The 24,727-nt window shown below is 33.2% G+C and overlaps 2 protein-coding genes across 5 annotated transcripts in view; one reads left to right on the plus strand and one right to left on the minus strand.

Moving 5' to 3' along the window:
* Positions 1–24,727, minus strand: part of LOC121739116 (adenylate cyclase type 2) — a 192,962-nt gene that overhangs the window by 50,283 nt on the left and 117,952 nt on the right. The gene's annotated exons all lie outside the window — the stretch shown is intronic.
* The window catches only part of LOC121739117 (E3 ubiquitin-protein ligase SINA-like 5), a 39,734-nt gene that overhangs the window by 11,719 nt on the left and 3,288 nt on the right, over positions 1–24,727 (plus strand). The window contains exons 1-2 of one of the 2 annotated variants that reach the window (XM_042131446.1): positions 7,997–8,132; positions 12,245–12,362. In XM_042131446.1, coding sequence (XP_041987380.1) covers positions 8,040–8,132; positions 12,245–12,362 — 211 coding nt within the window. In that variant the 5' untranslated portion in view covers positions 7,997–8,039. Of the gene's footprint in view, positions 1–7,996; positions 8,133–12,244; positions 12,363–24,727 lie in introns of those variants that run through there. The other variant, XM_042131447.1, reaches the window with a different exon arrangement.

The raw sequence follows: 24,727 nt of genomic DNA on the forward strand, positions 1-24,727 counted from the left end.
TTCCCATTTTTTTTTGCTTAAATAAAGGTTTTAGGGCCGGAAAAATTATTTGAAATAGAAAAACTGTGGATTATAATATGTATAGCCAGATATATTATCTAGGTTATGAAGTAGGTAAGTTACAAGTTTTGTGAAAATAATTAGGAAAAAAATGAGTTGTTGTCTGTATGTTACGAAATGTTACTTGTTCGATTCTTCCACTCACATCTTCATTATTAATCAATGGTACTATAGAGCAAGTTGACGGACCTTTAGTCATGTGGTCGAGTTTTGTCAATTCAATATATTTTTCTCTAATGTACAAGGAAACGTTATCCTGATCCACTGACGCCTGACGAAATCTGACCAAGTTAGGTAGGTCGGCCTATGAGTCAATTCCTCTAAGGTTACATTGTAATTTGTACGTACATGTCGGGAATGCGCGCGCGCAGACGGTGCGTCGCGTATTTCTGGATGTGAATCACCCTGTATGCGTCACCCGTCATTTCTAATGTTTAGCAAACATACGATAATTAGAAATAAATACTTTGTACGAATTGTAAGATTGTATTTGATGACAAAATATATTCTTTTGGCACGAAATTGCTTATTATTGTACTTTGGGCTATCTAACCTTTGGCTGGGTTGGCTTATAATGTAACAGGTTGTGATGGCCTTGTAGAAAACAGGTCAAAAAGTATAACGACAAACTTTAAATTTTGTACACTATGTCTTTTCTTTGTCATAATATTTTTTTATGTTCGGTAGGTATGGCAATTGGTATCCAGGATGTAGGAATATTATAATGTAGATAATTGCACAAGTCGCGATTTTCCTTCGCGAGAGACGAGTTATCATAAGGAAAAAGAGTTGAGGAAAATTGTAAAGGGCACTCAACAAGTTTATTTCGGAAATTAGGTAAAAAAATCATTATTCATTCATTATAATATTAGAATTGCCATTGTGTGTGTGTCTGTCTGAAATCTGAATGTTATCTCTTCACGCCCAGACCGCGGCGATTTTGCTGAAATTTGGTATGGAGATACGTTGTGAAGGGCTAGGATACTTTTCATTCCGGAAAACGTTCAAACGAATTTACGCGCAACGGAGTTGCGGGCAATGGGCATCGACAAGATTAAAATATTTTAAAAATTATTATCGTAACACAAATTTTGCGTTATATTGCTTTAATTGACGTTCATTCCGGGGGGGCCACGTCGCTAATCTACGATGATCTCCTCTTCGCCTCGAAATGGTAGAAGACTCAGTGGCCGGCAACGCACCTGCAGCTCTTCTGATGTTGCGAGTGTCCATGGGCGACGGTAGTTGCTTACCATCAGGTGACCCGTTTGCTCGTTTGCCCCCTTATTTAATAAAAAAAAAAAAAAAAAATGTTTAATACCATTGACGTCACTAAAAGTTAATGCTGTAGTTGAAAACCTTCAAAATTGCGATGTTTTTTGCTTAAAACCATCATTTAATGTTAGCCAATTTTGATTAAAATTTTAATTTTAAATGCATTAAGCCGGAAGATAAAACTTCTAGCATATTGTATGATAATCACTTTTTTTTTTGTTTAATTGTCGGGCCATGTGGCCGGGCCCGTAATTTTTCCCCTCAATTTAAAAGTTAGTTAAAATCAATAATCTATTGCAAGAGACTCAAAGAGTTTTTAAAGGTCACAATATAATGTAATAAATAAATAAATTATATTCAGTGAAAAATAATCTAAGCGAGTTCTTTGACATCGATAGAATAGTTACAATAGGTTAGGGGTATCTTATCAGTTATCACCGTGATAATATCGAATGTCTGTGTCACTGTTAGCTAATGTGCGCTTTTATAATTCCGGTCGTCACGTTATCGTGGACGCCGACTACCACAATAAAACGTTGGGTCCGTTAAATGCCTTTTTGATTTTACGCACTGCGGACGTTTTGTGCGGTTCAGAAGAGTGTTGACGTCGTGATGTCCTCTAACGTGCACGTTAAAGGGAGATCGCAGACGACGACTCGATCGCACAAAAAGTATGTCGTCTACGATCACCCTAAAAGTTATCGTCGACGGAAATTTAAAAAACGTCTTCATATAATTAATATTTCCATACATTTTACTTCCCTATGTTATCGTTTTACCGCGGAAGTCCACGATATTACCGCCACGTCCAAAATTATAAAAGCGCATATTGTAGAACGAGTATCTCAATACTATATCACCGATGTATAATGTATATTCTGCGAAAGTGTGTCTGTCTATCTGTCTGACTGCCTGTTACCTCTTTACGCCCGAATCGCTAAGCCGATTTTGTTGAAAAATCCCCATTAATTTTTGATACTATCTAATTTTACAACAATCCAACGTCTGCCTTCAAAATGCGATATATGGCGTATATTTCTATATGGCGGCAAAGAAAATCCTTATATTAGTTGTGTTATTTGCTCTGTCAATGTCATAAGTAATAACTCGTAGCCCATGACTCATAAGTGTCTAGAAGTTTGAAGAATGATGCGGTAGGTCACATTTACTTGAGGATTTTAATAACATTTTATTTTTAAAACCTACTCGTATTAGTTTAGAAATTAATAAAAGTGTACTTAGGTCACCTAACGATTCTTTTTATTAAGACCTATCTTTAGAAATCCTTTACGAACATTTTATTTAAAATACAACTAACATATTTTCTTATTTTTAGACCAAATTTATTAATTTTTAGACTAAGACTGAGACTTAATTAATATAGTAACTCTCAACACTTAAAATGTTAGTGTGTGAAATATTCTTATCGTCGCTTTAGGTAATAAAATTTACCTTTATCACGAAGATAACCTACATGTGAAAATAAATATTTAAACCTGATTTAGTTCATACTTGACAAGTTAATTTGGCGCAAATTGATGACCTGATAAGCAATTTATAATATTAAACTAGAGGGCCCGACGGATGTCATCCCGTCGTATTAGTTATATTATTTAAAGTTTAAATTGTCAAAATCGGCGAAGTTGCGTCATCAGAAATAATAAATAATTGTTTTTTCTCATTTTCCATTTAGTTCTTAATCAAATTTTTTCCGTAACAACCTTATTCACAAAAGAATAAAAAAAAAGAATTTCAGTATTATATTTCGCTTCTGCCGTTCTCGAGATTAGCGCTTGCTAGAACATTTACCGATTCGTTTTTAGGGTTTCCTTCCCAAAGGGTAAAAACGGGACCCTATTACTAAGACTTGGATGTCTGTTCGTCTGTCAGTCTGTCCGTCTGTCTGTCTGTCTGTCTGTCTGTCTGTCTGTATGTCTCGTTGTAACTCAAGAACGGCAATAGCTAGAGAGTTGAAATTTTCACAAGTAATATATAATATATTTTTGTTGCCACTATAACAAAAAATACTAAAAACAAAATAAATTTAATATTTAAGGTTTTCCCATAAAACAAACATGATTTTTTTATCATTTTTTGCTCGGTATCAATGACGACAACAGGTAGCGACCTGAAAAGTTCACATAATTTTTAGTTTTATTTACACTTTATGAATTTACAATAAAATTTAAATAGAATTAATAATTGAGGGCTCCCATACAAAAAAAATATATTATTATGGAAGATTTACTCAGTCTGTGGTCGAAGTACTCAGTAGCAAAACTGCAATATATTATCATAGCGCTCGCATGTGATGTGGTCATGAAGAAGACTTAGTTAGCTTACTGTTTGATAAATTATATTTATACTATGGTCTGTGGCAGAAGCCCGGTACAAATACGACATCATTCAGAACAAACTAAGGCCCACTTGCGCCAGACTGGGTTAACACGCTTAACTCTGAGTTAAATTATACTTCGAATTTAAATTCACATCATGTCTTGCACCACCAAGAGTTAGGAGTTAACCTCGAGTTAATTTTTTAAATTTTTAACCCACCGATGTCGGAAGGTTAAATGAACTAACTCTGGGTTAGTAATATCAAAACTAAGATTTTACGGTTATAACTTATGTACTTTGTTGTGTTCAGTAATAGGTACCGGTTTTATTTTGCGTTTAACCATGATAAATGATCAGTGGTTGTTATCTGATGATGAAGAAATTATCGAATACATTAGTTCGGGCTCGTATTACAGAAGGATTGCAGTAGAACGGACCGATCTGTTTAGGGTCCCGTATTTACTCACAAAGAGACAAAGATTTCCATCGAAGATTTCGCCTAGAAAAAAACTGTTCTCTGTGTATTAAATAAAATTGAAAATAATTGCAATATACTCATGAGCATAAAAAGTAATTCCCTACCAAAGTTTAATAATAATATCATTGGATTAGTGCGTCTTTAGTGAACTCCTTTATAAATAGGTAGACTAGATAAACATTGGACACAAGTGTTTCTTCTCAATTTTTATCATTTTCCGCTTAATTTATTTGCACAAAATATCACAATTCGAATTCACAACACAATGTGACATAGAACCACGTGTCATTTTAAATCTGACATAAGGAGATAGCCTTATTTAAAGTACTGTGGAGCGAGAGAGAGCAGTACACTTAAATTATTCAGCATTCGCTCTTTCATATTTGGCTGGATGTAAAAAGAATGAATGAACATGACATAAGCCCGGGTTAGTTGACTCTGGGATAAATTCTTCTGGTGCAATATGTAGTATGAGTTAAAAATTAAAAACGTTAACACTGAGTTATTAAGCCCCGGGTTATTTATTTAACTCAAAGTTTTGGCGCAAGTGGGCCTAAACATGCTATTGTCGTAACGACGCAAAAATACTACGCTTTATATATTTTTGTTATTTGAAATAATTAAAAGATTTCATAGTATTATAATACTCAAAGTTGCTTTCAAAGTCTGTTTGTGAAATATAATAAATATACAACATATTTTTAGCGTTACAGTAAGGTATTTGATCTTAGTTTGAAATTAATAATACATAATATTATTTATATAGCGAAGACGTAATATTATTAAAACTTGATTTTATTTCACTTAAATCCTAGATATTTCCCAAGACTTGAAACACGGAAATTCTCGCGGAGACCGTATATTTTCCGTAACAAAAAGCAGCTAATATCCTAATTCCTACGTATACTGTACAACAGGTTCTTAACCTTCTAAACTCTGTGTTCTTAACGGTGGCATTCCAAGTAGTCCGCGAAGCCATCCTTAAATAATAATCATATCAGCCTATAGTCGTCCACTGCTGGACATAGGCCTCTCTCAATGAACGCCAAGATGACCGATCTCCTGCTACTCGCATCCAACATGGGCCTGCAACTAAGCGGAGATCGTCGTCCCACCTAGTTGGAGGTCGACCTACACCCCGATTTCCCAGCCTTGGTCTCCATTCAGGAGTAAGTTTACTCCAGCGGTCGTCTTTCCATGTTCTTCGAGCTGAAGTAGAGACTAGGTAGTCCATACTCTTTACTAACCTCTGAATTCCCACATATAATTTAAGGATGGCTTCGCGGACTACTTGGAATGCCACCGTGGTATGCAGTCACAAAAATCACATTTAATAATTAACATCTGTAAGACTTTTAAATTTTTGCCAAATAAAAAAAAAGTACTAAATAATTGCTAATTATAAAGTCGTGCTTGTTTTCTTTATCAAACAACTCTTAGTTTAGGTAAACCAACTGGGTGGTCCCCGGCTAGACAAACATTTGGTAAAATGGTTCCTCATGACTAAAAGGTTAAGAACCACTGCTCTATAATGTAGTAACTAGTATTTAAAGAGTCTATAAGTACATCTACGAATTTAATTTAACTTAAATTCAGTTTTATTTCTTATACAGAGTACACGCGCTTTGCTTCTTGATAACAATGTTACGTTTTACATTTACCTACTTAAAAATATTTCAAAATCAGTCAAGTAGTATTTAGGTTCATTCGTTAGAAACTCTTATAACAATACAATTTATTGGAGAGCTATGCAACATGTAGATAGTAAAAAACTTGAGAGGTGTCAAGGGACACCCGGATGTAACGAAGTTATAAAATATAGGAGTCTATTTCTCAATACTAGAGATCGCCCAATAATCGAAATTCGACCTCAAATAAAAAAATAAATTATAAGTTTCAAATTTCAACTCTTTGCTATTGATATTCTATTGTCAAAATATTGACTTTATTATTTTTTAGACATAATTCCTGCGACAGTCTCAGATTAATTAAGTCAAATAATGACAGACTGGCCGTGTATTATAAATTGTCTAACAGTATTAAGATTCAATAAAAAAACTATCAACGCCCTCCGCCCCTACCATGCAGGTACTAATAAAAAAGGGTCGTTACAACTTTTTCAGTCTAGCCTCCGCAAGGCGCAACGCGCGATAAGGAACTACGTTCCAATAATCTCTAAGATTAGGTATTATTTATAGATTTAAACCAACTCGTCTTAATGATAAGACGTTTGTTTATAAACACTACACAACATAATATTTCCGTGTTCAACAATCTGTAGTGAATCCATGAGTAAAGCGTCAGTTACACCACTGACCACACCTTTGGGTTGGAACTTGGAATCGAGAAAAAAATTACAACTCGATGTCAAACTTTACAGTTTATGTGTATGAAATTATGAAAGTTACAGTAATTGTGATTTATTCTAATTTTATATAAGTGTTGTTGTTTACAACAAGAAATAGTGTAATATAGTAGCAATATTATGGTAGTATTAGTAGCATAATTATTATTACGTGTTGTCAGAAGTTCCTACCTTCATAGAAACGTCATTTAAAAAGTATGGAAATATTGGTCAGTATCAAGTTTTTTTGAGCAACTTAGTTTGAAACAAAATATTTTGTTAGAATTTATAGCGTAAACCTAAATAGCTATATCTTTTAGATTTGTCTTTAGCATTTTTTTTTTTGTTTTCCTCCAATTTTTTACGAAGAAACATCAGTGCCTGCAAATCGCTCACATCTAAACGAGCCTTAAAACACTATTAACATAATAGCAGTACTCGAAAGTCACGTTTTACATGTGCCAATACTCACGTGAGGGACTTCACGTGATTGGGCAAGATGCTGGTATGCTTTGGTCCCTATATGGCGTTATAAGTTTTCCGTGCTCTTGCAATTTCCTCTAACTCTGGATTATTTTTATGTGACTTCAAGAATTCTTGAATTTAATATATTTAATTGAATTCTTTATAAAGATATCTAACATTATAAGTATAAATAATTAAAAATATAATATAATCATAACTGGCTGAACCGGCTAACGTTGTTTTGCCTTATAAATTATTTCTAGTATCAATATAAAAAGTAGATAAAAACCTATTTTCAGGCCTAAGGAATGTACATACAAAATTTCATTAAAATCGGTTGAGCCGTTTAGGAGGAGTTCGTGCACAAACACTGAGACACGAGATTTTTTTTTAATATTTATTGAAAGGTTTTTACCCCATTATTGGTACTTCTCATAGTCTTTTGTATTATAATATATCACTGAAACCGCGGGTAACACCGCGGGGCACAGCTAATAATATTATAAGAAGGTTTACATTTATTATTATTTAGGGTCCAACCCAGGAGGCAAATAAGTTTTATAAAATGTCAGAACTGGTATGACATTTTTGACCATATTAATATTATGGCCTTTGCCGAGCCGCGTGACATTACACCAGACACGCCTTTTTTATAAAGCCTATATAGTCTGTATGGGACTGTCGTAGTAAAGCTATTGTAACAGATATACAGACAGACGGACAGACATACAAACTTTTGGATTTATAATATAAGTATGAATGTGGCACAGAAAAATAATTGTAAGCCACACACCTCTTTTTACGACACTAGGTTATCGATATCTAATCTATGTTTTATTTGAATCAACGATTATACGCGACAAGAACCTCATTGTCTGTAAACAAAGTGACTTAGTTTTTTGTATTGCGTCCACATCAGTATATCCATGTGTCTAGTGCTGTTAACACGTGTTCGCGATATCGATAAAATTAAAAATAAATTAGCTTAACGACAAATAAATTTGGTCATCAAAAATATATTCGTGTTTTCATTTAGACTCGATAAACATCGATATTAACTATCGATGATTTGTCGTTGAAATGTTTAGAAATACGTGTGATTCTAGTTTAGATGAAGAGTGTGAATATCACAATGTGAGGCGCAGATACAAAATGATGATATTTAAAAAACCGGTAAGATATTAATTTATAGGCCACTCGATGCAAACTGTAAAAAAACATTTTTTTTCTTGTTTATTGCATTACAATATTCAGGCGAGTTCAATGAACAACATTGAATCCGTCGTAATTTTGTTAATTTTTTTAGTTTTGTTTTTTTGCGTGTCATTTAACGACTATTGTCTTGTATTCCATTTCCAGTAAACAAGGAGATGTATACTGAAACTCTCCAGTTTCTTTGTTGAATACAGAACTTGTAAACATATCACATACTTAATACAATACAATGAGTTTAAAGATTAGGGATGTGTAATGTTAAATTTATCGATAAACATTTTTATCAATGCTAATTATTATTTCCCTTTCTTTGTAACAAGAAATTGACGCTTGTATCAATTTCAATAATTGTAACTGTTTCATATTTTGTACGAATTATACGACGAAAAACATTTTATCAACATTTTTCGTATTATTTTTGTGAGTGATAGTAATTCACATAATATTTATTCCATGAATAATATTAAGCATTATTAAAGAAAATAAAATACGTGTTCCCATACTTATAAATATTTATGACTTACATACTTTTCTCTCACGAGTGTCTGAGATAATTTTACAATAAACTGAGATTCTTCTACATACGCTTAAATCACGCGAGAACCTTACAATTTTCCAAGAAAAATCTACTAGCTTCCTTTTCAACTACATACATACTTGTAGTCAACTATTGTAAAAAAAATAGAACAATTTTCGTTTTACTTTTACAATATTCGTTTAGGATGCAAAAGAATCAACTTAGGAATTTAATATTTTCATAATTCAAAAACTACTAACAACAGAGTCTATAATTATAAATGTAGCAGTCAATCGATAATTCCAAATACAGTTGTACATACTTTAGAGTTACGTTAGACTACGGGTTATAACGGGTTATGCAAGGATTACGTTTTGTTACGGGCAAGTCCCACGTAACCGGTTGGAGCGAGCCAATGGCATTTTATACTAGGTAATATTATTTATAGAGCACTCGAGATGCTTCCCAAAACTCCGTTGCCCCAAATTTCGTTTTCCACGCGGAAACCGTACATTTTTCGGGATAAAAAGTATTATATTATGTCTTTTCCCAAGATTCAAAGTCTCCCTATACCAAATTTCAGCAAAATTGGTTTAGTGGTTTAGGCGTGAAGAGGTGACAGACAGACAGACAGATACATTTTCGCATTTATAATATTAGTATGGATGGTATGGATTATTTACAGATCAGTTATTAAGATTTATAATTTATGTAGTTTGGCCAGGTACTTTTTATGAACATAGAGTGTGTTTTTCTAAAAGCATTAATTTTTCGAAAGTCAGGCAAATTGTTTTAGCTACTTACTCAGTTTAATGCAATTGAATTTTAATATTCTACTGGTATTAAAGATTATTTTATTGTATTTAAAAATCAGAAAATATATTTTGTAACATTAAAGTTGTAAATTTTTCGAAATAAACAAAATTATTAATTATATTTGTGCCATAAAAGTAACATTTTATAATATTACTTGTTAAGTTGTGATAAAAAATAACTACAACAGTAATAAAAATTCAACTATTTATTATTTTTAATGTTAAAGTTTTTATAAGCAATTCTTTATGGCTGGTTTTATCGCGTTTTGGAGCGCGCGCGTTTTATAGTCGAGCGCGCTGCTCAAGGGCTTGCTATAAAACGCAACTTATACCCCCATACATCTTCGAACGCGCGGCGCTCCAACGGCGCTGCAGAAACGCCAGCCTTCGAAAATTGGCGCTTTTTGCATAAATGGAGGCTTTAGGACCGAAAAAATTATATGAAATAAAAAAGTGGATTTTATGTATAGCCAGACATTAGCCAGATGATGAAGTCTCAATCAAGAATCAAATAATGAGAGAAAAAATAAATAATTAATAAAATGTTAGTTACCCACTTCACCCTGTCGTCAAAATATAATTTGGATACCTTGTCATATTTTGTACATGTTAATATTCATGAAGTTGTGTGATTATGTAATCATATTTTGTACAATTCACTTCACATTAATCTAGTCACGTATAATAACTTGTCCCTATTGCTTCAGCACGATAAACAAGAACCTTAAACTGTTAGAATTTTCAAAATTGTGTTCGTCTGTGGATATTTTTTTTAAGATAAAATTCCTATTTCTTTTAGGTACATATACAAACTTAAGACATATATATTTTAACAAGTATAATCAAAATCGATTCAGAAGTTTAAGCGTTATGACATGAAAGACAGACATAATATTTTTGCATTTATAAAATACATGGTACAGAATTATGGCGACACCTTACAGCTGACAATTTGCGCCACTTTATCTATATTTATATTAATACGTGAGCCAAAAACTTTGTATCCCTTTTGACGAAAAATGGGGAAACGTAGGTGAATGAAATTTTGCACAGTTATAGTTTATATGCTGAAGGAGTGCATCGAACTAATATTATTTTGAAATTATGCTTTTATCATACATTTTTTTAACAAATAAAACATTACACACACTACAACACACACACTAGGAAAAATGACTCATTTTTTAGTGACAAGCCTATACATACGAATTATACTCTTTTATTTATGTTTGAAGTCTGTTGACAACAAGGTGACAAATTGAAAATGGATTATGGTTTTTTTTATTAAGTCTTAGATACTATTAGACAATGCTTACACGGCCAGTCTGAGATCAGCTGAGTCCCAGAGACAAGAGTTGAAAAAAATATGATAAAGTCAATGTTTTTTTACAAAATATAGGTACTTAGTAGTCCTAATGTCATTGAAACTAAGGTCGAATTTCGACCATTGGGCGATCTCTAGTCACTATAATTTGTAATGAATACACGTACGTACAGCTGTCATATTTTTAGAACAAAAATTTATTTTTTATGAATCCTTGAACCTTTGAAGAAAAAAGTTCTAGTAATTGTATTGTTTGTTTATAAATATATTATTGGCGTGTTACGTTTAACGTTAAACGTTCTCTTTTCGCTCAACTGACCACAAGGTCACCTTTCTACACTGTTCACATTATAATTCAATTTTGTAACGATACAGACAAAAAATTTCTTAGGTATTTGCAAAAATAAATGCTCTAAAAACTATTTGATTACGCTAACGTTTCAATTAATTGACAGTTTGGAAGAAACATAAGAATTGCGAATATTTATTTCGTCACTAGATAGTAGATACTCAAAGTATTTCCACCCCAAATTTACCCAAAATCGGTTCAACACATAGTTCAACATATATAACTACATCCAGACCATAAAGTTAATATACCTAACGGAATAGGGAAACAAAGGCCTGAGCAAGAGAGATGCCACTATCAGTAACACTGCGTGGTAAAAAGAGACGTGTGATACATGACAGCAGCACTCTTTTTTTTTGACGTTCAGTCGGCACGTGCCGCACGTTGACAATTTAATCTCATAGAAATCATGTTCAATCATGCTTGTGTAAGTGTATACTTACACATATTTTTACACACACATGAAACCAATTTCGGTTTCGTTTGACAGCTCGAGATTGTTGATCTATTCCGCTAGGTATAATTATGAACTTTATGATGCAGACAGACAAATTAATGACGTGTCTATTAAAATTTATATCAAATAGGCAGATTGACAAATACTTGTAGATATTATACAATGCGTCCGGCATATATAATCGACAAATTAGCTCTCAAATTTTATATTTCTATCACGGTTGTAAAATGACATCCATTTTAGTTTTTCTCGGGCCTTCACTAATTTGACCAATACTTCTAATGTAAATATCCTATGAAAATAAAAAAGGTCTCATTTGATAGCTAAACTTGTGGATTACGCTTACGCAGGCAATATAAAAAAAATATTTTAAATAGACATATTGACAAATAGTCGTGATATAATATATACACAGACAAACTACGCATTTAAAATAATATTAATAAGGATTATGTATGTTTATCGATATTTTAGAAAGTGGTACATCCCTACTTTCAATTGTCTCCAGAGTCCAGACCAATTAACATCATAGCAATTATGAAAATTGAAATTATTCAACTCGCAGCTGCTTTTTTCTTTCTTTCTAATTTTTTTTTCTTTCTTTCCAGTTCTATTACGTCACAGACAAGAGGAGTCACTGTGGCGAGAACAGCACAGGAATAGTACAGAAGAAGATAGAAGATAATACTTCTGAAACTTCGGGAGGAGTCAAAGTTGATATAGAAGGTGTGTTTCTTTATTATTATTCGTGTTTAGTCTCTTTTTAGCGTAAAATATCGGGATACTAACATTTATAATCACACAATATTATAAAGGCTATAACAATATAGTTTCTTAATATTGTCTCTTAACGTTTCTTACTTCCTCACGGAAAAACGGTATGAACGGATTTTGATCGAGTTTAATGGACGGGCGGAAGAAAAGGACAGAATTTCCAGTGAAATGATATAATAACTGGGGTTACGTGGGAGAGCCATGCTTTGGCACGAATGGGCCGGCTCGACCGGAGAAATACCACGTTCTCACAGAAAACCGGCGTGAAACAGCGCTTGCGCTGTGTTTCGCCGAGTGAGTGAGTTTACCGGAGGCCCAATCCCCTAACCTATTCCCTTCCCTCCTTACCTTCCCCTATTCCCTTCCCTTCCCTCCCCTATTACCCCATTTCCCTCTTAAAAGGCCGGCAACGCACTTGCAGCTCTTCTGATGCTGCGAGTGTCCATGGGCGACGAATGTTGCTTTCCATCAGGTGTCCCGTTTGCTCGTTTGCCCCCTTATTTCATATAAAAAAAATAAAAAAATCTGGGTTTTAGCTTAGCCGCAAGCCAATCTAAAGAAATATAAATACTATCTGTACAGTATGTACAATGTCTGGGCGAGTGAATTAAACAGAATTAACTTATAACTGAACACTCGTACTCTGGTGACGGCTGGTGTAGAAGTGATCATCAGACCGAAGTCGAGCATCACTCCAACTAGCCCTACTTCATTAACATGCTAATTTTGATGTCACAGCATGCTAAATATTGCTTTGCTATTTGCTAAAAACGCGGCATCGTGAATTATCGGTTCGCATCGCACCGCTCGCGTCGAGTATTATTTCGCATCGAGTGAAAAATAACAGTTAGCACCGCGGTGCGAAACAGGGCGGACGTGGTTTTTATCATGATCGCAGATTATTGCTACGTACGATAATATTAGCAATCGTATTTTTAGCAAGTACGATTAATTTAATTATTGCTAATGGGCATTTAACAATTAATTATTATTGCTAATGCTATTTTTACCAACACTACCTACTACCTAAGTAGGCGTGTCCATCTTTATTAATTATCAATACACTACACTATCTATCCTGTAGAGAAAACCGCTACAATTGTATTATCTAAAGCAGATTCTCAGATTCTTTGATAGAAATCTACTGCTACTAATAAGCAGCTCGGAAACTACTCGGAACTTGATCAGAATGTCTCAGATCTCAAAGCAACCTGGATATTGATTTCGTATTAATGATGCACTACAGAAAGTTTATCGCCTACAAGAAACTGAGGCGATTTTGATAAATTAGGTACTATACAACATCAAAGAAATGGATATAGTATTAATATAATATGATGAGGCCCGTGACTCCGTTGCGCCAAAATTAATTTATCGCGTGGGAATCGTGCTATATTCCGGGATAAGAAATGTCCTGTGTCCTGTCCGGGACTCAAAATATCTCAATACGAAATAGCAAAATTGGTTAACCAGTTTGGGCATGTAGAGGTAACAGACAGACAGACTATATTGGTATGAATGTCGGACTCTTTACAAACATCCTTTGTTTTTAAATATTTGTAGATACAGTGTCTACAATCTACATACCAAAAAGTTTTGTTATTTCTGTAAATTGTAAACATAATATTTTTTATAATATCGTGTGTCCATTGTCCAACAATTACGACTCGTCTTCAACGCGGAAGACGCATAAAGATGTCATAGCTTCTTCTTTATATGGGAGAGTCTTGGCTTCCGTATCAACATGTATATTAATTGTTTAAGTTATTGAATCGCGAATAAAAATTAAAAAGGCAGAAATATTTTTGAAAAAAAATAATAAGGGTATTATTAGGGTACTGCAAGTGTGCTGTTATTATTTGGTTTCCTATATGACTAGCCGACTTTAATACTTACTATTGTGTACCGCACAACGTTCTATTTACGTGGTAACTAAATTTTAGTAATCTGTGTACTATCTTACCAAGAAATTTAACACTCTTAACGTGTCTGTCGTTTGGTTTTTAGATAAAAGATTTTTCAAAACTGTAAAGGATCAGAGATACGGTAAAAATACTGTCACCGTGTCTGAGAGCGTGTATTTAAACTTCAAAGTAGTATTATAATGATTATGTCTTCAGCCCTATCCTCATTTATTTACTCATATTTAACCAGATATTTGTCATTGTCCTTTCCATAATCAGACAAATGAGTCTTTGTACTAATGACATTGTATTTATTATACCTAGACAGTAAACAAAATGTTGTGAACAGATAATATTTCATTGGCTGATGCGCAAAAGATTTTTAGTTTTAAATTAATACTGTTATCAAATACTGTCCAGCTTAAACTTTATTTAAGTATATTTATTTGAAAATCTACATATCTAACTAAACATAATATTATACAAATACTTATATTGTAATCAGTTTAGGATAGAATCCACAAAGTACTAGACTTTGTCACCTAGGAGATGTGTTAGTCAAATGTCAATTAAATTATGTAAAGTTTTTCGGTATAAGAATAATGTATTAAGGACGGTTATCAAGAGAGGGTTATAGCTAAAATAAGAAACAGGTGGTCATGTAGTTTGGGTGCGTTGCCTTAAGTTATAACATACAGTATTATAATTATCAATTACTATACTGTATTTTTACAAATATATACCACTTAAACTTTATTATAAATGTACTCATCATAATATTTTATCGCAATAATAACTGCAAAGTCAGTTAATGTGGGTAATTAATATTTATGTTAATTACAAATCTGCTTTATTTTCTTTGATTTTTGCTCCATAAAAATCAGAAAGGTCTTAACTTTAACTTAACAATTTTACTCAACTATAAAAATTATAAGACAGAATCCTTAATACAAAGATAATGTTTGCCGATGTCTTGAGGAAAAGAAATTGCTCATTTTCAAGTTACTTACTCAAGAATTCTCATGAAATCTGATTACTCATTCTTGCTCATCTCGTTGCGTCATTTATTTAGGCCTCTATTATGTTAGTCGGACATCAAACGTTTTGGGCTTTGAATTTTTTACAGTATAAGCGCCAGGGGCTAATTCTTGTGACTCAATGTTCGATCGATCGATAATCTTACAACAATATTAAGTCGTTTAGATATAGGTCGGTGCAGTTTTGATATAATGAAACTAGAAAATGGAGTTCATTTTTATCAGACTTATGGCGTACATGTCAAGTATTAAACTTGTTTGGATGATATTCATCTTAAGTTTCAAGTTAAGTATCAAACACTGACCAGTGCTTAGCCTGTGTTCACATTTTGCACCATTTTACATTATTTAGGTACTTGGTCAAGCACATTCTTTGTTCAGCTAATTATGTAAATTTTTACTAAAAGTTTCCCTAATAATTTTCGACCACGAAGTTGCATTAAGGTGACGCCTGGATAATTTGGCTGCAGCGATATCGATTTTTTTCAACAATCACTAAAGCTAAGAAATTAAAGTTTATCGTCAGTATTCATCATGTCTTTATCTTTGAATTACCCATAGCATTGTTATGCTATGGGTAATTCAAAGATAAAGACTTGGTTTGTCAACTTTTATAACACAGAATAATTAATCAAAAAGGCATCTATAAAAACAGGGATTCTAATTTTGCCAACAGATGAGAGTGATTTAAGCTTCCAAAGTTTGTACATAGATTAGTTCAAGCATACACTATAATTTGCCCATAGCTTATATGAAATATTATACTTATAGTTTTTAAATTACGCGACATAATGTGTATCTGTCCGTGGCATCGTAGCATCCAAACGGATGGACCGATTTTGATCTAGTTTTTTTGTTTGAAAGCTGACATGATCGAGAGTGTTCTTAGCTATAATTCATCATCATCAGCCTGCTCAGTGCTGGACAATCAGGGTTTATCTGGTTCATGAAAGGCCGTTTGCAACTTTGTATTCGTTTGATGGGTTTTATATTTCATTCTAGTTCGTGGCATTTGTGAATATACAATATACGTATGCACATATTAATGGAAAGTTGACCTGGTGCTGCAGCATCACCTGGTAATCAATAGGATATCCAACTCCTCGCCAACTTAGAGCAGAGGTTTCGTGTTTGGGCACATTTTAATTGCGACAACCAGTAAGAAGTAGATAGACAGTAAATATTTACATACTGCTGCTGCAGCATCACCTGGATTCTATAGGAACCGAGCTTCGTATGAACCCAAAGTGGAGGTTTCATGTTTGGGCTCATATTAACGGCCTCATCCAAAAGGACATTGATAGATGGTAATCATGAGAATATGATTATGTTGATAGGAATTATTCTGCACTATAACCAACACAAGTTTAAAAAGTATGAAATAAAATAAAATTAAGAAATTTAAAAAAAACCCCGCCAAAAAACTTTAAAAAGCAATGAAATAATATTTACTGCCTTTAAGTTCAAATAATTCCTAACTTGTGTAAAGTAATATTTTAGTCCATAATTGGTGTCAAGGTGTGTCGGGGGACCGCTAATGTAGATGTTTGATTTGAGATTTCACATAACATTATAGTTTAAGGATCAGTTCACAGCGAACCGAATGGAGATAATCAGCGACTTGGCGGTTGTAGGTTGTAGTTTACTTGGCGGTCCCCCGACACACCGTGACAATAATTATGGACTAAAATATTACTTTACACAAGTTAGGAATTATTTGAACTTAAAGGCAGTAAATATTATTTCATTACTTTTTAAAGTTTTTTGGCGGGGGTTTTTTTAAATTTCTTAATTTAATTTTTTTACTTTAAGGCGCTGTGGTTGTTGCAACTACGTAAAATGGGTTTTTTAAAACACGTTTTTAGTAAAGGAAATGTCATTATTTAAGTATAAAATAAGTACCGTTTTAAAATTGAGAAAATTTCCTATACGCAAAGGTATATCAGTACTTGAATTATTTGAACAGTATTTGAAAAATTCTGCTCGATAGAAAAAAATCTCAAAGATGACTGTTATAACGCTGTTTTTCATAATTAAATCATTTTATGGCTAAATTACACACTTTCTAGAAAAAAACAAAAAATGTAGTATATGTGTCGTAACCTAACGTAAACGATTTGATATATTTGACTTGTGTAATACTAAAAACAAAAGGTTTTTACTCCTATTTTCTATTATCAAGGCACGCGGCGAGCGCGTAACAGCCACTGTACAAGGCGCGCTGATATGAATGTTATTTTAATGTCCTTAACGTCGATATTCGTACTGACAGACATCGACCTGCTAATTTTAGGGACTACTGGGCCTTAACGCGGCGTCACCTTAATATGAAAAAATATGTCAAAAATCATCGCTAAGAAGCATGGTTCTAGCAGGTTCTAGATACGTTATTATGTCAAACACATGTAGGTAGTATTTAAGTATCTTTGGACGGTCGAAAAATATACTCGGAGACGTTATTACTATTAGTTAATTTCGATGTATTTTACTGAATGAATCAGCAAACTATGAGACCTGCAGTTATACCGTTACGCAAATTACAGGAATTTCATTGAAAACGTTTATCTAGATGACATCATTATCTGATTCATGGCTGATTAGTTAAAATGTCTGTTAGATAACTCTGTTTGTTATGCAGTTAGGGACGTCATGGATTTTTTCATGTCATATTTATCATAATTGTTTCCGTAAAAGACAGATTTCTGTGTTGGCTAGAATCAGATATAGAGCCATATTATTGTAAAATGTTACTTGGAAACAGCTGTTTTATATTCCTAATCTGACGATAGCATCCAAATAAAATCCAGGCTAGAGTGATAAATATGTAATATACATAGCTGTTACATAGCTGTCTTACATCCAAGCTCCGATGACAGTTATAGTTCCAAAACACCTTTGTATGTCTATAATAGTCGTGGATTTGCACGAAGAAAGTCATACATCATCCTATCACTACTTGTATCCTTTACCATCCCACAAACAGTTTCCACAGTCCAGTCTTTCCTTTGGAAAGCATGGACTTTGGACAAGTTATAGGAGATCACTGACAATTTTGTGCGGATTGAAAGAGGTAATAGTAGCTATCGGTCAATGTACGAATTTGCACATGACTGCCGACTTAATTCCATATTATCCATACTAGAGGTAATTTCATAAATGTGAATGTGTGTCTGTCTGTTTATTTGTTAACTCTTTATGCCCAAACAACTGAACCGATTTTGCTCTTTGGTATGGAGATACTTTGAGTTCCGGTAAAGGACATAGGATACGGTTAATCTCGGAAAAATGCACGGTTTCCGTGCGATATAATTTTGGCGCAACAGAGTTGCGGGCGTTATCCAGTTCAGCAATTTTTTAAGATGACTATAAGCATTAGAGAGAATGGAACCACGCCTCCAAAGTCAAATGTTAAGGACATTCACAAAATTAGGCTCAGACTTTCAATGAAATCTGCATAGAGACCTAAGACCATGGCCGTCTAGATTCTAGTCACGAGACATTAATTTGGTACTCGTTTGTTATACCTGGAGCTTTAAGTGCGTTTATTTTGTCAGACTTGCGGCCACACTCAAAATATTAAAATTTGATTGAATGAAGAGGATAACAGAAAAAGTATAGAGTTTATGTCAACATTTTTAATAAAGTTAATTATTAATAATTAAGAGGGTCTAACAGCGGTTGTTGCTTTTCGTACTTGAAAATGTGATTTAACCGATTTTCTACGAGGCCGTGGTAGTTACATAGTAAGTAATACTTTATGTCATAAAAATTCAGGGCTGGATATTTTACATTGAAGATTATTTAACAATACTTAGCACATTATATTACTGATACAATAGTGTATAAAATATACAAAATCCCACAGTGTTACTAAAATAGTTGCATCATGTAAATACTTCCTATAGATATTTATATTACCTTCGTATTAATAATAATCCTTACTAATATTATACATGCAAAAGTGTGTCTGTCTGTATGTTAACCTCTTCACGCTTAAGCCGCTGATACTCTGAGTCCCGGGAAAGGACATAGGTTACTTTTTATCCCGGAAAATGTACGGTTCCCGCGTGATACACGAATTTTGGCGAAATGGAGTTAGCGTCAATTCAAGTTGTCTTTATGTGTCTAACCACCGTACTCAGAGACATTAAGTTATGATTAACCTTCAATTAAATGAAGAGTTTGACAGATAATGTATGGGGCTTATGTCAAAATTTTGAATTAATTACATTTAACTAATTAATGTTCCTCTCTGAGTGCGGCAGATAATCATTATGTTAATATACCAAGCGGAATAGAGAAACAAAGGCCTGAGCAAGAGAGATGTCACTATCAGTAACACTGCGTGGTAAAAAGAGACGTGTGATGCATGACAGCAGCACTCTTTTTTTGACGTCCAGTCGGCACGTGCCGCACGTTGACAATTTAATCTCATAGAATTCATGTTCAATCATGCTTGTGTAAGTGTGTACACATATTTTTCACACAGATGAAAAACCAATTTTGGTTTAGTTTGACAGCTCGAGATTGTTGCTCTATTCCGCTAGGTATATTAACTTTATGGTCATAATGTAACTTTTTCATTTTGCCAGATAAAATGTACAGTACTCCCAAATTAATAATGCTCATGCAAATATTCGCTAATAATTGTCGTAATCACGAAAACACCCGAATCTATGAAACGTAAGAGCTCAAAACAATGCACTTGCATCTTGCACCCATAGTGCACCTTGTTCAAAGGAAATAGAAGTAAAAATCATATAGCCGGTGGCTGTCCGCTGTCGCTGATCCGTCAATAACTATAAAGTAACGTCAACGTCAGGCGCCTCTACGTCGCTGCAAAGCGCTGTTTTTCTTAAAGTTAAGTATAAAACAGCGCTTGCAGCGACGTCTTCCGACGCTCGGGAAATACGACCGTTGCCGAAAAGTTATGAAAATTTCTATGCGCATTATCACTTTGGAAGCACTGTACAAGCATACCCTGTAAAGTTATAACTTTATAAGAGCTAACATAGCTCTATCATCTATATTCTATGTTAGAGTGTTAGAAAACTAATTGATAATACTTTAGGGTGTGTGTGTATTCCTTGTGGAGATTTCACTGTGAAAGTAGCAGCGTTGAAAGAGATTTTTCTTTTTACATTAGTATGGGCAAGCACCCCAGCATCATTAATTGTTTCATACAAAAGTTAAAAAATTATTTCAGTGCTGCTACTTTCACAGCGAATTCTACATAGGGGATCCATATAATTACACATAACACAACCCTAAAGTATTATCACTTAGTTTTGTTACATCCTGTATATTTTTATTAGTAAGGAAACTATAGTTACTAGAGATCGCCCAATGGTCGAAATTCGACCTTAGTTTCAACGACATTAGGACTTAACCTATATTTTGTAAAACATATTGACTTTATCATTTTTTTTTTCAACTCTTGTCTCTGGGACTTAGCTGATCTCAGACTGGCCGTGTAAGCATTGTCGAATAGTATCTTAGATTAAATAAAGAAAACTATAATCCATTTTCAATTTGTCACCTTGTTGTCAATAGACTTCAACCATAAATAAAAGAGTATAATCCGTATGTATAGGCTTGCCACTCAAAAATCTGTCATTTCTCATGTGTGTCTCTCGTTAAAAGGGTTACAAAGTTTTTTATTATGTAGTAGTATTAATATTATGATAGCATACTTCCCCATCATTTTGTATAGTAAAAAGTATTTTAGTAGTATTTTATGAACTTTTTCCATCAAAAGTACTTGGTGTATATTGCCATAAGGCATTAACCCTGTGTTCCCTTAAAAGCATTTTTCAGTTCCTCAACAATATATTTTAAAGTAGGGGCACCTTTTTTTATACAGCTTTGTAATTTGTTGCGTACTTGGGCCAAAATAAGTTTTACAAAGAAAAGAAGGTTCAAGATTTTGCACAAATTGGAACGTAAACGTAACGTAAAAAATATATTTTTCAGAAAGTTATAAATTATTTAATAGAGCAACTGAGACCACGAGGTAAGACATGCTAATTATTTATGGCATGTATTTAAATCAATATCTGTATATTCCTTTTTCTCTATCAAAATATTTGAAAGTTTCACCAAAAATACTGACTTGCACACTAATTATGCACCCTAAATTCAGCATACTATTTAAAGTTATTTGCGAAACTGTTTTACTGAACGAATAACTATTATTAAAATAGTATATCTAAAAATTCCTTAGTTCAACAAACATACTACAACTTTTTAAAGGAAAACCATCACCTAAATTACTTTTAGGAACATCATTTATTCTAAATAAAACCCAATTTAATCTGTTATGTTCATATAATTAAGAACACATAAAATCATCAAGTGCTAATTTAACATGGACTAAACTTTGGCATAGTGAATGGTAACTCAGTTTATAAACAATAATAATAAACAATCGGCAAAGAGCGAGTCGGATTCGCGCACAAAGGGTTCCTTACCGATATATTGCAAAATAATTAAGCCTCCGGCTTAGGAATTGCACTCTAGAGGTTGACAAGCTACTTAAGAAAAAAAAGAAAAAAACAACTTCAACAAAAAAAAGAAAAAAAAAGTCTTCAATTATGTCATATATATACTACTCCTGGGTGGTTCACAAAAAATAACCACGATGGCTAATTAGCCATCTAACCTAACCCAATCAAGTCGTATTGTGCCAACATTGCTATTAATTATTTAAGAATTATTAATAAATTTATTAACCCATACAATTACAAAACAGTAATGAATTTGATAATTTTTCTTAATTTTTATCAAGAAACCTTGAATTATATAGTTTTGGAATGATAAAATCTTTCACCATATCTCATCATAATTACCAAAAATCTTTGTCGCTAATACAGAAATAGATCAAGATATATCTGTGGTCGCTAAAGAGTAAAGAGCGAGCGCTAAGGAGTGAGTGCGGCGTTAGATGAGGAGGCCCCAACATGTTTTTCAGTAAAACAGAGAAACAAAAAGAAAATAAAGTTAGGTTAAAAATATTCTAGTTGCACGATTTGTCAATTTGTAGACTTGTTTTGATAATGGAAATTGATTTTATTATGTTGCACGTTTCGATATCGTTTTTAGAAATTCCGTTGTAAGATTGTCCAATTTAGAGTGCAAGTTAGTATTTTTGATAAACAATTTAAATTTTAGTTTTACAAATAATATATCCGATGTATGAACCATATTTTTGGTGTGTCATGAATTCGGTTATAAAGGTCGTCTCGTTTTGTATGATGTTTAAGTTTTTTTTAAGGACATGTTCAGTTAATCAATTGTTTTTTTTGACCAGCATTCGTTTTTCTGGTATGCATTCAGTTAATTAGCGGAGTTAAGGTAGTGTGCTGAAAAATTATTCTGATGTGCATTTAATAATATCCCATTATTTATGCTACGTTTAGGGAAAAAATACGTGGTTTTCGCGGGTTTTAATTACCTTGAGGAATCTATACAGTGTGTAACAAAAATAAGTGATAATACTTTAGGGTGTGTACGTGTTCCTTGTATAGAGTTCACTGTGAAAGTGGCAGCGCTGAGAGACGAAATTTTTTTTTCACTTTTGTATGGGCAAGGGCCCGAGCGTCATGAGTGTCTCCATACAAAAGTGAAAAAATTTTTTGGTCTTTCAGCGCTGCTACTTTCACAGTGAACTCTTTACAAGGAACACGTATACACTTTAAAGTATTATCACTTATTTTTGTTACACCCTGTATATATAAAAATGGATTTTTAAATGTGTTAGTCGCGCTAAAACTCGAAAACGGCTGGACGGATTGGGCTGATTTTAGTCTTAAAATATTCGTAGAAGTCCAGGGAAGGTTTTAAAGTGACACGAAGTTCACCGGGACAGCTAGTAGGATATAAAATGAACCTAGACAAACCAATAGTCTAGAATAAACGAAGGTAGATTTAGTCAGCATAAACATATAATAATAAATAAATAAACTAAAATAATTATAATATACTATATCTGTAAATCTCAACTCGTCACATTAAAAGCCTTTATGTCATGATTTTTAGGCGCTAGCCTTCGTTAAAGTTAAATATCAGATAGCACCTAATGCAGATGCAATAAAGGCTACTTTTACTCGACAAGGTCAGGTTTACTGCAGGCCGCGTGATAAAATAATGTCATATGTCATGGTAAACAGAAACACGTAAATATAAACAGCCTGGCAGCAGCCTTAAAATAATGTGTTAATTGTTGCTTTATTTAGAAACTAAATGACGCATGCAACTCCGTTGCACCAAAATTCGTTTATTGCTCGAGAACCGATTATTTTTCCGGAATAAAATTTTCTTAAATATTGCTTTAGCGGTTTGGGCGTAAAGAGAGACAGAAACACTTGCATTTATAATATTAACATCGATATGGATATGGGGGCCTTTAGCGAAATATAATAGAGCCTACAATGACAAACCGACAGACAGATCGCTTTACACTGACCTCACAACTCATGACCGCAGGTTGTTTATGGTGTGACAATGAAATAAAGAATACTTTACACTGGCTCTCGAGTCGCGCGGATTCTTACAAAAAATAATATAATCGTCAATGATTTAAATTATTAATGATTTGAATCTAACCTACTGGTTTCAAGGAAGATATATTATCTCTTTTTCTTGAAACCATAAACTATTGTTATACAATATACGAAATAGTGACAGTTGCCATTGAGCTTTATTTAGTAGTTTTGAAATAACTATAATTTGTAATAATTTATCAACAATGAAAATAGTTTATTAACAATATTAATATTATGTTTGCAGAACTTTTATTAGTTATTAAAAATTAATTAAATATTTTTGTCGCTGCGTTGCGATTTCGTTAAGCTATCTAGTGAAAAAGGTGATTTATATGAAAATCTTGCTAGGTAACTTTATGTAACTTTATGATGATATTACATGAAATTATGTTGATTTCGTATTATCATTGCGACAATGAACTTAAAGGTCACTCAGCGAGGAAATTGGGCGCATGAATTATTTTCATTCACATTAACGCAACGTGAAACTAGTGTATCAGTTGTACATACGAGTATGTTGCCAGTATGTTGCCAACAACTCAGCAATTTATATTTTATCGCGATAGAACTGTACATTTTGCCGGGATCTAACCAATTATATTATCAAGTCCCTTCTTAAGACTCAATAAGTATATGTTTGTCAATACATTACCGTTAAACCCTTTAACCTATTGAACTATTTTCTTGCAAGTCCCCGGAAAAGATAATATTTATGAACTTTCATTGCAATTAATTGCAAGTATAAGTAAGCAATTAATAGCTAGGTGTATTTTTGAAGTCAATAATTTTAATCATTGTAATGTTTGTAACCTACAGACATAAAAAAGTTTGAA

Source organism: Aricia agestis, chromosome Z, assembly GCF_905147365.1.
Source record: "Aricia agestis chromosome Z, ilAriAges1.1, whole genome shotgun sequence".
Lineage (NCBI taxonomy): Eukaryota > Metazoa > Arthropoda > Insecta > Lepidoptera > Lycaenidae > Aricia > Aricia agestis.